The sequence below is a fragment of the Lepidochelys olivacea genome, assembly GCF_965140295.1.
Source record: "Lepidochelys olivacea isolate rLepOli2 genome assembly, chromosome: 11".
Classification (NCBI taxonomy): domain Eukaryota; kingdom Metazoa; phylum Chordata; order Testudines; family Cheloniidae; genus Lepidochelys; species Lepidochelys olivacea.
Window position 1 is genome coordinate 60725794 of NC_140421.1, and position 13837 is coordinate 60739630.

At 46.6% G+C, this 13837-nt stretch overlaps 1 protein-coding gene across 1 annotated transcript in view; it reads right to left on the reverse strand.

Moving 5' to 3' along the window:
* LOC311528396 (uncharacterized protein) overlaps positions 1–13837 on the reverse strand; it is a 69266-nt gene that overhangs the window by 49645 nt on the left and 5784 nt on the right. Inside the window, exon 2 of the mRNA XM_084643391.1 lies at positions 8104–8534. Coding sequence (XP_084499517.1) covers positions 8104–8265 — 162 coding nt within the window. The 5' untranslated portion in view covers positions 8266–8534. The remainder of the gene's footprint in view (positions 1–8103; positions 8535–13837) is intronic.

Consider the following 13837-nt stretch of genomic DNA (forward strand, 5'->3'; position numbering starts at 1 on the left):
TACATGTATTTAACAGGATCCTTGTAATACTGGTAGATCTAAAATTAAATCTACCACCACTAACTTTGCTCCCAGAACGTGAATCAATACCCAGATGCAAGAAACTAGAATTTTGGGGAAAGTTAGAATTTGGATCTCAACTTTGCAGCTTAGGACTTTATTTAATTTTTAAAAGCCTCTAAAAAAATCTTTCAACCTACATATAATGTCTTCTCAAATGTTTGAGATCTCTGGCTTAGTTGTTTATATCACTTGCATGAGTTGTGCGAGTAAAATCCTGTTGTAACACATTCATTACAGTTAACAAATGAATATATGAAGTACATGCTGTTTGATTAGGACTGTGTACATGACTTTACATGCTGAACTTTGACTAGGCATAATGCAAGTAAAGCCATCAAAACTGTTAATTAGTGAACAGTGTTTTTAAACGCTTTGTTTTTGTTTCTCATAGCAACCACATGGAACAGTGCCATTTTTTTCTTGGGGTGGGTCTAGAATATGCGGAGTGCTATAGCCCTTACTGAAATTTCTATCCAGAATTGTGGCTTTATTCCTTGCCATATATCCTACAAACAAGCATTGATCAATGTGCCTTTTGCCATCTGGTCTTTCAGATGCAGTAAGAGATCTTGTGTGAAATTGTTATTAATTTTTTTTTGCCTCCTCCTTGGAGTGTGTTTGGCTTTAAAAAAAAAGTTTCAGCAACTTGCTACCAAATGAAACAAATATTTCTGGAAGTAAAACTTTCTCAGGCTGTAAAAGAGTGGGGAAATAACACTGGCAAAGAAGTAGAATTTCCTAGGTGAAGACAAGCGGAATGGTACAGAAGCGTGAGAGGTGTACTAGGCCCAAAGGCCCCCTACTGGAAGCCTCATAAGCATGGACATACTGGGTCAGACCAAAGGTCCATCAAACCCAGTATCCTGTCTTCCAACAGTAGCCAATGCTAATCATCAAGTGATCCATCGCCTATTCCCAGCTTCTGGCAAACAGAGGCTAGGGCCACCATCCCTGCCTATCCTGGCTAATAGCCATTGATAGACCCAGGGATTTCCCTACACTCCCCCCCTGCCCCATGGGGGGGGGTGTTTACATCCCCTGAATTTCCCCAACCCCCCCGCCCCCCAGTTTTGTGAACTAGTTACATGCAGTGTTGCCAATTTAGTGATTGTTCATTAATGTTTCAATTTCAATTCAAATTTCCGCACACTTTAAAAGCATATAACGTGTATCATAAAATACATGTATCTGAAAAAGTATAATAGATTTGAAAAGTATGAACATAGACTAGCTTCCTTATACAGCTGTTATTTTTTATGACAATGTCAGAGCATTCATTTTGGTTATACTGGCCAACCTAATAATTTCAGATTATGATCTGTAAACAAAGTCTAAATGAGCTCTCCCTGACAGCTAGTGATGAGCTGGGGGGAAAGGCTTCAGGACCAGATTGTATTTACATTCACACTTAATCTACCTAGGTATCCAGCAAATAGAGCTGTATTGCCCAAGCGATAGATTTTGGCTGGGGTTGGGTTACAAATCACTTGAATGCGGGGGATAAAGAAATGTTGTTCTTATTGTGAGAGTAAAGGGCAGTAGAACTGTACTTAGCCTCTGCTGATTGAGGGCATCAAGAGAGAGGGTGGGGACAGGTGTTTTGCTTGATGGTCTGCCTGAGTCACAAGCACTATTAGACCTGCCCCTCTCCACTGTTTAAAGACAGAGCTGATTACGCTCCATAGATAGTCTTTTGTTGTGTTAAGTGACCACTACAGCTGAAATTACTGATAATCAGGTCTAAGTGCTTAAACCTGCTGTGGGACAGTGTTCCTGTGGAAGAGATGGCCCAGTCTGCTCTAGCAGTGAGGTTCCCCCACTGAGAGCTCAGCTGAAATCACTGAGAGGTGGGTGGAACCTCAAGAGACCAACTCGCAGAGGTCACAGTGGCAGGAGAAGGTGACTGCACAGGGCCATTGGCAACAGAGCAATGGAGTGAACGGTGGCACAATGAATAACAGTGGCCAGAGCGAACAATGAGCCGCTGGAAGAACGAGCAAAGCGCTTTCTTGCCCCCCAGCTGGGAGATGAACTCATGTGAAAGCACCTCTGAACTCTGAGTCTCCACTGACCAAGGACAACACCTGTGTTAATGAAAAGAAAAGGAGTACTTGTGGCACCTTAGAGACTAACCAATTTATTTGAGCATAAGCGTTCGTGAGCTACAGCTCACTTCATCGGATGCATACTGTGGAAAATACAGAACATGTTTTTATACACACAAACCATGAAAAAATGGGTGTTTATCATAATCATACACATTGTAAGGAGAGTGATCACTTTAGATAAGCTATTACCAGCAAGAGAGTAGGGTGGGGGGAGAGAAAACCTTTTGTAGTGATAAACACCCATTTTTTCATGGTTTGTGTGTATAAAAACATCATCGGCTGCATACTGTGGAAAACACAGAAGATGTGTGGCATCATACTTTCTATTTAGGCAAGAGATACCACACACTACAAACTGGAGGCCAATGTTAAGTACATTGTCACTTGTTCATCCTGAAGTTGAACACTGGTTCCAAACAAGACCAGCAAATGCTCACTATCTTTCTGCAAGAAACTCAACTGACTGGCTAGAAGCATATGGTGCAACAGTGAAAGACTCAACAGTTGAAAAAGTGAAGAACTCTCTCATCACATTCAAAAAATTTGCATACATGGCTGATGAATGAACCGATGCAAATGGTCATCAAGTATTAAGTCATTGTGTACGTTATCTTGATGTCGGTGGTAGGCCAGTAGATGAATTTCTAGATGTTCAAGTTAAAGAAGACAGATTGGCTGCATCTGTGACAACCCACATCTTAGAGTTTAAATGCTTGTCAATGGGACCCCAAACAGATGGCTGCTTGTGCATTTGACGGAGCTGCAAACTTCTCTGGAAGACATGGTGGAGCACAAGCTTTGCTCAGAGAAAAGTGTAACCCTAGTCTCTCCTATACACACCGCAGAGGCCATCTACTCCAACTAGCGCTAGTACGAGCTGCAGACTCTTCAAAAGACATTAAAAAAGCTATACATTTAATATCTTCATTATATTCTTTTTTCAGCAAGAGTCCAAAAAGACTGAATATCTGGGAAAATATAGAAAATACACTGGGACTGAAGTTCAAATTAGCCCAACCTGGGAAAACCCTCTGGCTTTCTCATGAGCGATCCTTGCCTGTTGTCTTAAAATTACTCCAGCCATTACTACTGGCTTTGGAAAGTATCTACCAAGATGGGATGGATCGAAGTAGCGAGGCTGGTGGATTACTTTTGCTACTACGTTCAGAGAAGACTACTGCCATTCTCTCTCTTGTAAGTCTACTGTTGAAACCACTTGGGTCATTAAACAATGCCATCCAGGCATCTGCTACAACAGTAGTAGATCTTTGTCCAGCAATAGAAGCTACATTTAGATGAATCAGAGAGCTATCAATTGAAAAAGTACTGGAGGAAGCAAAGACTTCAGTCCAGAAGTTGACGAGTGAAGGCATTTATATTGAATCCTTAAGTGAAGAGGACAAGAAGTGTTTAAGACAACTGAAAAAGTACACAGACTTGATTCTTAAAAATCTACAACAGCAACTTCTAGATTCTACTCAACCTCTACTTAGCTTTTACAGAGATCCCTGTCTTATAAAACCCCGACAGTTGAGTGGAGTGAGGCAGTACCAGCAATGGGGCTGCCATATGCTCAGGACATAATAGAAAATTTGAACACAAAGTGGAATATCATACAATGAATGAATGAAGATTTGACTTCAACTTCTTTTTTTATCATCACTAGTGGCTCGACATGATCTTTATGCTATGTTTCCTGGGCTGAAAGCAGTAGGAATTAATCTCTTGCTACTCCAGTCACAACATCTACCAGTTGAGCATTCTTTTTCATCATTGAATAGAATTTTGTGTTTTGAAAGAAGTCACCTTCTGCCTGATCATGTGAATGAATTAATGAGCATATCAATTGAAGGAATGGAAGTACCGGACACACGAGAAGCCAGCAAAGATGAATGCATTGCATTCAAGAAGTTCATTAACAGAGTTGTGCAAAATTATAACAAGAAACAAAGAAGGATGTAGTGCTTCATAAAAGGCGTGAGTAGCCACTTTAATTTGTGTGATGATTTTAAAATCTAATAAAATGGTCATGAAACATTTTTCAGTTTTTACTATGGTGCCATACAGCCCACCTTCACCCTCGCAGTCTCACCCCTCATTGGCCCTGACCCCCACCTTGTAAATTTGAACACCTTCCCCCCACCCCTCCAATTTCAATTCCTGGGGAAAACACTGGATGAACCTATCCTCCATGAATTTATCTAGTTCTTTTTTGAACCCTGTTATAGTCTTGGCCTTCACAACATCCTCGGGCAAGAAGTTCCACAGGTTGACTGTGTGTTGTGTGAAAAAAAATACTTCCTTTTGTTAGTTTTAAACCTGCAGCCTATTAATTTCATTTGGTGACCGCTAGTTCTTGTGTTATGAGGAGTAAACACTTCCTTATTTACTTTCTTCACACCAGTTATGATTGGACCTCTATCATATCTCCCCTTAGTCATCTCTTTTCCAAGCTGAAAAGTCCCAGTCTTTAATCTAATCATTTTTGTTGCCCTTTTCTGAACCTTTTCCAAGTCCAATATATCTTTTTTGAGATGGGGTGACCACATCTACACACAATATTCAAGATGTAGGTGTACCATGGATTTATAAAGAGGCAATATGATATTTTGTCTTATCTAGCCCTTTAGGATTCCCAACATTCTATTCGCTTTTTTGACTGCCACTGCACATTGAGTGAAAGTTTTCAGAGAACTATCCACAATGACCCCAAGATCTCTTTCTTGAGTGGTAACAGCTAATTTAGACCCCATCATTTTATATGCATAGTTGGGATTATGTTTTCCAATGTGCATTACTTTGCATTTATCAACAGTGAATTTCATCTGCCATTTTGTTGCCCAATCACCCTGTTTTGAGAAATCCTTCTGTAGCTCTTCTCAAGATAATTAAGTCCCAGGCGGACTGTGTAGTTTTGTACCATTTGCAAATTTTGCCAACTCACTGTTTACCCTCACAGTCCTACCATACCCCACCCCAGGTGAGTCCTCCAAGGTGCTTAGAGAGGCTGAGTGGTAAGCAGCTAATCAGAGCCCAGCAGGCTCATATAAAAGGAGCTGCCGGAGCTGAGAAGTTCAGTTGCTGGCTGGAGCCAGAGGAGTAAGACTGATGCTCTTGGTTGGCTGCTGGGACTCAAGCAAGACTTCAGCCCAAGGTAAATGTAAAGCTGAACATGCTGGGGCTATGGAGAAGTAGCCTAAGGAACAGTAGCAGCAACAAGTTAGTTAAAGGGATGCAGCAGGTGGCTGCTATTTGTAGGGTCCCTGGGTTGGGACCCAGTGTAGTGGGTGGGCCTAGATCTCCTCCTGCCCTTCTCTGCTCTACCAGCCCACAGGTGAAGTGGTTGAGTCCCCTGAGAAGGGAGATTACATAGGTCTAGGGAAGAAGTTGAGGGGCTCAGTATGCATTTTGCTCTTGTTGAGCATCCTGTAGGCTTTCTAGGGCAAGGGAGTTTGAGGGTGATTTGCAGGTTAATTACAAAGTCCAAAATGTTAGTTTCTGGAGAAAATGTAACCTACTCCCATTGCTGCTTTACCAACTGTAATGGCCCCTTAACTTCATGGCCATAAATGAGTTCAAAAGCTGACAATCCCAAACTGGGATGTGGTACAGCCCTGTAGGCAAAGCAACTGCTGCAACGCGAGGTCCTAATCATTGGAGTGCTCATTTACGAATTTACGTATCATGGCCCCCGAAGTCCCATTAAACTTTTCTACTAGGCCATTTGTTTGATGGCGGTAAAGGGTGGCAACCAAGTGGTTTACCCCATGAGCTTCCCAAAGACGTTTCATGGTTCCTTGCCAGGAAATTAATTCCCGAATCTTTAAGGATGTTGGAGGGCCAACCTTCCCTGGCAAAAATGTCTGTCAATGCCTGGCTGGCGCTCTTAGCCCTGGTGTTGCTTAGAGCTACTGCTTCCAGCCAAAAAAAATCCATGAAAGTCAGTATGTACAGCTTTCCTCTGGGTGTCTTCTTATGGAAAGGACCCAGAATATCCACAGCTACATGCTGAAATGGAACCTTAAAGATGGGGAGTGGCTAGAGAGAGGGGCTTTGACCTGGTCCTGGGGCTTTCCCACCCTCTGGCACACCTCACAAGACTGGACATCAGTAGAAATGTCCTTGCCCATCCCCTCCCAGTGCAATGGACTTCCCCAAACGGTCCTCAGTGCTGTTCGCCCCAGCATGGCCACTAGGGTGATTGTGGGCAAAGCTCAAGAGCTTTTTCCTATACATAGTTGGAACTACCAACTGTCTCTGAGGATGCCAGTCGTCTTTGTACCCACCAGAAAGAGTCTGCTTGTATAAGAGTCCTCCTTCTATAACAAACCTGGACCTGTTAGAAGAGCTGAGAGGCGGTGAGTTGCTCCATGCCGAGTCTCTCATCCGCTTCCTGCTCTGCCTGGAACTGCTCCCTTGATGCTGGAGACATTAGTTCCTCGCTGGGTTGTGGACTTGGGCTTGGTCCCACTGGAAGCGATGCAGGTGATGGGGTTGTTTCCGTTGACTGAACTGCTCTACGCTGGTGCACTAGGTGGTATTTCAGGCTCCGGTTGAGCCTTTTGCATCAGTTTAGCTGCTGAGCCCTTTAGTGCTGGCTCCCCTGACTCTGGTGGGATTGCAAGCACAGGTTTTGGTGCTGACTGCTCTGCCAGTTCTGATCCTTGGGCTGGTTCTGGCTGGGTCCCAGGAACTGGATCTACAACTGCTGTCATTAGACTCTGGTCTGGAGTCTAGTTCCACCACCTCTGGCTGGGTTCCTGTAGGAGGCTCAGGAACGGAGTTAGGTGTGGAGGCCTGTTTAGTCTGGCTGCAGGTGACCATCCGCACCCTTTTTGTTAGCCTCACATGGGAAGCAGCATGGGAAGAGGATAATCATCATAGACTGCAACAGTCCATATTCCTGACCAGCCCTTGTACTGGACAGGCAACCTGCCTGTAGGCAAATTAAAAGAGTTGGCCTTTAAGGGTTGCACAGTCACTTGGGCCTCTGGGTCGATGAATTTGGGGTCTACCAGGGATTGGTGGATAGCTGACACCTGTGCTTCAGTGTCTCTCCACGCAGTAATTTTCCTCCCGTCCACACTCAGTTTCCCTTTGCTCTGGCGGTATTTGTAAGACATCTGGACCCAAAGGCTCTTGATGGGACTCCGGGGTGATGAGTTGTAGTCAGCTGGTGCTCTTGAGGCAGTTGGTCTTCACATGCCCCAGCTCATTACATTTAAAGCATCGCCCATCTGACTGTGGGCTAGGGCAAGGTGGGTGTTTGGAGAGTTGGGGGGGGGGGGATGAGAGAGCATCTGGGGTCTCCCTGGCTGTATGGAGGACTCCTCCTTGCGAGGTGGAGCTTTGGGTTGACCCCAATGGTGGGGTGTTTTCTTGGGTTGCCCCTTCTGGTATCCGCTCCACCTGCTACTAGCTTTCTTCTTCTCTGCCACTTCCACCCATTTGGTTCTGATCTCCCTAGCCTTGGTTACAGTTTTGGGCTTCCCATCTAGGATGTACCTTTCTGTTTCCTCAGGAACACCCTCTAAGAACTTCTCCATTTGCATGAGGAGAGACAGATCTTCCAGAGATTTAACGCTTGCTCCTGATATCTAGGCATCCCAATTTTTCACAATGTGGTAGGCGTGTCGGGAAAATGCCACGTCTGGTTTCCACCTTAAGGCTCTGAACTGCCGACGGGCCTGCTCAGCTGTTAGTCCCATTCTAATTCTGGCCTTTTGTTTAAAAAGGTCGTACTCATTCATGTGTTCTTTAGGCATTTCAGCAGCTACCTCTGCAAAGGGTCCACTGAGTTGTGGCCTCAGCTCCACCATATACTGGTCTATAGGGGTGTTGTACCCAAGGCAGGCCCTTTTGAAATTTTCTAAGAAGGCCTCTGTATCACCTACCTTGTATGTGGGGAATTTCTTGGAATGGGGAGCAGTACCTGGAGAAGGACTGTTAGGGTTTCTGCTTGATCCAGCTTAGCCCTTTCCAGTTCCAAGCGCTTCAGCTCTAACTCCGCCTCCAAGCGCTTCGCCTGCATTTCCGCCTCCACTTCCAACTCAAAGCGCTTCGCCTCTCTTTTGTCCTCCACTTCCAAACGCATCGTCTGTAGGAAGAAATCCCAGTCTTCCGAAGTCAGAACTCTGGGTTAAGGGCATTCCTCCAGCTTGGCACCTGGATCTTGGTTGGGGGAGGGCTGACCCTTTCCCCTATCCACTCCCTTCATTTCCATCATGGAGCCAGATGTCTGGGTCTATCTTCTCCATGGCGTGCCGCTTTGGGAAGACTGGTTTTTCTAAGGTTTTGGTGCCAGACCTCAACCTCATGCACAGGCTGCCCTCTTCTTAGCCTAATTATTTCATTGCCACAAAGCTAGAAAAGAAAAGAAAAATCTGTTTGTTGGACTCCCTGGCTTCTTTGGTGTGCCTGTTCCCCCTCAGGCAGCAAAGGAAAAAAAGCGGGGAGGGAACCTCCCTGGCTTTCAAGCAGCCAAAAGGACAAGTGTCCTTTTTAAAATCCTGAGGTCTGTGCTTCTGGTTCAAAATGATCCCACTGCTCTGCCACCATGTCAAGGCTGAATCCCCACTCTGTCACTCTGAGTGCAGAAGTTAGGGGCCTGAAAGGATTCTAAAAATTAATACATGCCACTCCAGACTTGTATTAAACTCCCACGGTTACAGCTTTTCTCTGACCTCGACTTTGCAAACGCTGCCACCACCCAAATGAAAAAAAACAAAACAAAAAACAACCAACCAACCCTTGAACCCAGGAAGGAACACTTGAGAATTCCTCCCTGCAGGGTATCCTCAAGCCCTTTCACACCCCTCTCCAAAGAAGAGCTGAGAAAGAAAACAAATGAAATTAGCTGTGGCTACCAGCTTATCAAACATGCACAAACCTCTTAGGACTTTAAAAAAGGTAAATTTTATTAAAACAAAAAGGAAAAAAATTACATCTGGAACTTAGGCTTTTTCTAGATTTTAAAAGAGCAATTCAAAAAATCAAGCACCCAAAATAGCTTTCTTGGGGGTTCCGCTTAAAGGTTACAAGCGAACAAAAGCATCTGGGCTTAGCACAGAAGAGATCCACAAGCCAAAATAAAAAATAAACCTGATTGTGTTGTGACAGGGTCAGGCCAGCTGGCTACAGGAGAGTGATAGAAGGCAGATATATTAGCCCCAGGTTAAGTAGGTCCCTTTTCTCTGGGTAAGGTAACAGGGAAGGTTCCAGAACAATCAGGAACTTTCTGGAAACAAGGCGTGGCAGCCAAGACGCCGAAAACAAGAACAGATTTATCACATTAACCTCTTGAAACCTTGGCACCAGCGAGAGGCATCTGTAGTGGCCCAAGAGGCCCCGATCCAGGGAAATAACCTACATGAGCAGATCAGGATATCCCCTGATCTGACACCGAACCAGAATAAGGAGGTAACTGAGATGATTAACTGGTACCAGGACGTGTTTTCAACCAAACCAGGCTGGACCACCAAAGCATATCGCAAGGCCCTACCGGGTCCCCGCAGCAAAAAAGGAAGGAGACCAAGGCAGAGGTAAAAAGGATGTTGGAACTGGGAGTCATAGAAGAGTCCCACAATCAATGGTTGAGCCAGATTGTGTTGGTGCCCAAACACAACGACACCACTAGGTTTTCTAATGACTTTCGCCGGCTGAATGAGATATCCAAACTTGATGCATACCCCATATTGATGAGTTAGTTGACTGCCTGGGCAATGCCCGATTTTTTGACCACCCTTGATTTAACAAAGGGATACTGGCAGATTCCCTTGCCAAAGAGGTGAAAGAAAAGATGGCATTCTCTACACCAGTACATCAATATACTGTTTGTCCTTTTGCACCTGCCACCTTCCAGCATCTTATGGACAAGCTCCTGCAGCCCCATACCAGTTATGCAGCTGCGTACCTGGATGATGTGATTATTCACACCCCCGACTGGAAGACCCACTTGGAAAAGGTGGAAGCGGTATTGGACACACTAAGCCAGGCTGGCCTCACAGCCAACCCAGCCAAGTGTGCTATAGGGCTAGCTGAGGCTAAATACCTTGGCTACATTGTAGGAAGGGGCACAGTCAAGCCCCAACTAAACAAACTAGAGGCTATCCAAAATTGGCCCTGGCCGAATTGGAAAAAGCAACTCTGGGCATTCCTGGGTGTGGTGGGGTACTACTGGCGATTTATTCCCCATTTCGCTACTAGAGCGAGTCCCCTGACAGACCTGATAAAAGCCTAGGGTCTGGACATGGTGAAGTGGACTGACACTGCAGAGAATGCATTCACGGATCTACGAACAGCCCTCTGCAGTAACCCTGTGCTTATAGCCCCTTCATAGACTTCAACAAAGAGTTCATTTTACAAACAGATGCATCTGAAGTAGGATTGGGAGCTGTCCTATTGCAGATGGTTGGAGACGAAGAACAACCAATCCTCTACCTCAGCAGGAAACTCCTCCCGAGAGAGCAGAAGTATGCTGTGGTTGAGAGAAAGTGCCTTGCTGTGAAATGGGCCATGGAAACACTACATTATTACCTGCTAAGACAACGGTTTACCCTTGTGACCGACCATGCACCCCTCCAGTGGATGCAGCGAAATAAAGAGAAGAACGCAAGGGTCACCAGATAGAAAGGTTGTCGGGACAGAAACCAATTCACCATACAACACTGGGCTGGAAGCCACCATGGCAATGCAGATCGCTTGTCACGGGTACACTGCCTGACGTCTCAAGTTGCCCAGCCCCGTGGTGTTGAGCAGAGGGGTGCGGGGGATATGTGACAGGGTCAGGCAAGATGGCCACAGGAGAGTGATAGAAGGCAGATATTAGCCTGAGGTTAAGTAGGTCCCTTTTCCCTGGGTAAGGTAACAGGGAAGGTTCCAGAACAATCAGGAACTTTCTGGAAACAATTAAGGCAGACCGGCTGATTAGAACACCTGCAACCAATCAAGAAGCTGCTGGAATCAATTAAGACAGACAGGCTAATCAGGGCACTGGGTTTTAAAAAGGAGCTCACTTCAGTTTGTGGGATGCGTGCGAGGAGCTGGGAGCAAGAAGCACAAGAAGCTGAGAGTGAGAAGGCTACTACTGGAAGACTGAGAAGTAGAAGCCTTATCAGACATCAGGAGGAAGGTCCTGTGGTGAGAATAAAGAAGGTGTTGGGAGGAGGCCATGGGGAAGTAGCCCAGAGAGTTGTAGCTGTCATGCAGCTGTTACAGGAGCCACTGTAGACAGCTGCAATCCACAGGTCACTGGGCTGGAACACGGAGCAGAGGGCGGGCCCGGGTTCCGCCCATCCCTCCATCCCCACAACTCCCTACTTGATACCGGAGGAGTTGCCCTGGACTGTGGGTTCCACCAGAGGGGAAGGTCTCCGGCCTGTTCCCTGATCCACTAGGTGGATCAGCAGAGATTGCGGGGATTGTTCTTCTTTTTCCCCATGCTGGCCAGTGATGAGGCTAACTGAGTGAATAGTAGATTTGAGCCTCGAAAGTGGCCAAACTGAGGGCTGCCTTGAACCTCTGAGGCAAGCAAATCCACCCATAAGCACAGGACCCACCAAGGCAGAGGAGGAACTTTGTCAGTGTCTAAACATTCCCTATCCAAATTTCTTCTAGGTATGGAAGATGAATTTTCATACCTGGTTCAAGCCTTACACAGCATTGCTGCTCCATGTCTCCTTCTCCGGAGAACGACAAAGGGAAACTATCTTTCCCAAATTTAAAAATTCTAGCCTTCCCATTGGCTCTTTTGGTCAGGTGACCACTCCTTTCCTTTACCTGTGGGCTTGTTAATGCTTTACAGGTAAAGCAAGCAGATAACAGACAACAAGAGGGATTTTACAGCTAACTGGCTGGTTGGGTTCATAAACCGGGGCTACCCCCCCCTTCATTTATCACATCCCGTCTTTGTTTTCTGAGAAGACTGACTCATCTGCACAGCATCAAGGACTCTTGAGCCACCTTGAAGTCCCTGGTCCTCCACACCCCTGCCACCCAACAGAGGCACTTTAGACCGCAGCCCCCTCCGAGGAATTATCAACCTCAGGGTAGGCAGGAAGGGTCGCACAGGAGAAATAGGAACTCAAGGAAGAGACCTCATCCCTCCTCTGATCAGGGTTCTGGCCAATCTAAACCCTCCTCAGGCCCAAAACCGGCCTTTTAAAGGCGCGCCCAGGGGTGATGCACCAGTGCAAAGACTGGATCCATCCCGTCTTACCTTTTCATCCTGTCTATCCTCATTCTACCAGGTGTGGGCCCATATTACATTGGGCCACTGGGTGCTCCACATGGTAGAGAGGGGATACTCCCTCCAATTCTCTGCCCTCCCGCCCACCTTCCCCATCCCTCCCAGGAACCCTCTCACGAGCAACTTCTTATACAGGAGGTGCAATCGCTCCTATTGCTGGGGCAAGTGGAAGAGGTTCCTCAGGAGCAGAAGGGGAAGGTCTTCTATTCCCGGTATTTCCTAATATTGAAAGCCAAAGGCGGGCTCAGGCCTATCCTAGACCTGTGAGAGCTCAACAAATTCATAAAGAAACTCAAGTTCCACATGGTTTCCTTGGCCTCTATCATCCCTTCCTTGGATCCAGGGGACTGGTATGCTGCTCTCGACTTGAAGGATGCGTACTTTCATATAGCAATCACACCATCCCAAAGAAAATACCTCAGGTTTGTGGAGCACAATAACCACTTCCAGTTCAGTCCTTCTGTTCAGCCTGTCAGCAGCGCTTCAAGTATTTACCAAACGCATGGCAGTCATGACTGTGTGTCTGCGCAGGCACTGGGTACAGGTGTTCCCATACCTTGACAACTGGCTCATCAAGGACCGCTCCAAGGCTCAAGTGGATGCACAAGTTAGATTCCTCATTGCAACGTTCGATGAACTGGGCCTTCTCCTGAATGCGAGGAAGTCAACTCTGTCCCCTATTCAGAGGGCAGAGTTCACTGGGCCAGTGCTGGACTCAACCCACGCCTGGGTGTACCTACCAGAGTCGAGGTTCCGGGCCCTGGACAACACATTCAGAGTCTCAGGCAGTTCCTCACCACCACAGCAAGGAATTGCCTCAAACTCCTGGGACACATGGCCGCTTGCACCTATGTGGTGCAACACGCCAAGCTCAGACTCCGGCTGCTCCAATCATGGCTATCCTCAGTGTATTGGCTGGTTGGGGACAGTTTGGACAGGGTCGTGACTTTGCCTCGCCCGGTCCTCAACTCCCTTCTGTGGTGGCTCAATCCACAGCTAGTGTACGCAGGGGTCCCCTTAGTCAGCCCCCAGATGACTCTCTTGTTGGTTATGTGTGCAGCAGACACGGGCTGGCAGGCGCACCTGGGAGACCTCAGGACACAAGGCCTCTGGTCTTAGGCGGTGCTTGCTCTCCACATCAGTGTCAGAGAGCTGAGAGTGGTATGCCTGGCATGTCAGACTTTCTGAGCCCACTTAAGTGGGAGATGTGTATCCATGATGACAGACAACACCATGGCAATGTTTTATATCAACAAACGGGGGCGGGTGCACACTCCTCTCCCCTTTGTCAGGAAGCCCTCATGTTGCTGGACTTCTACATAGAGCAGTCAATACACCTGCAAGCATCGTACCTCCCTGGGGTACAGAACAAGTTAGCAGACTATCTCAGCAGGTCGCTTCACGAGCGGACGTTGTGAAC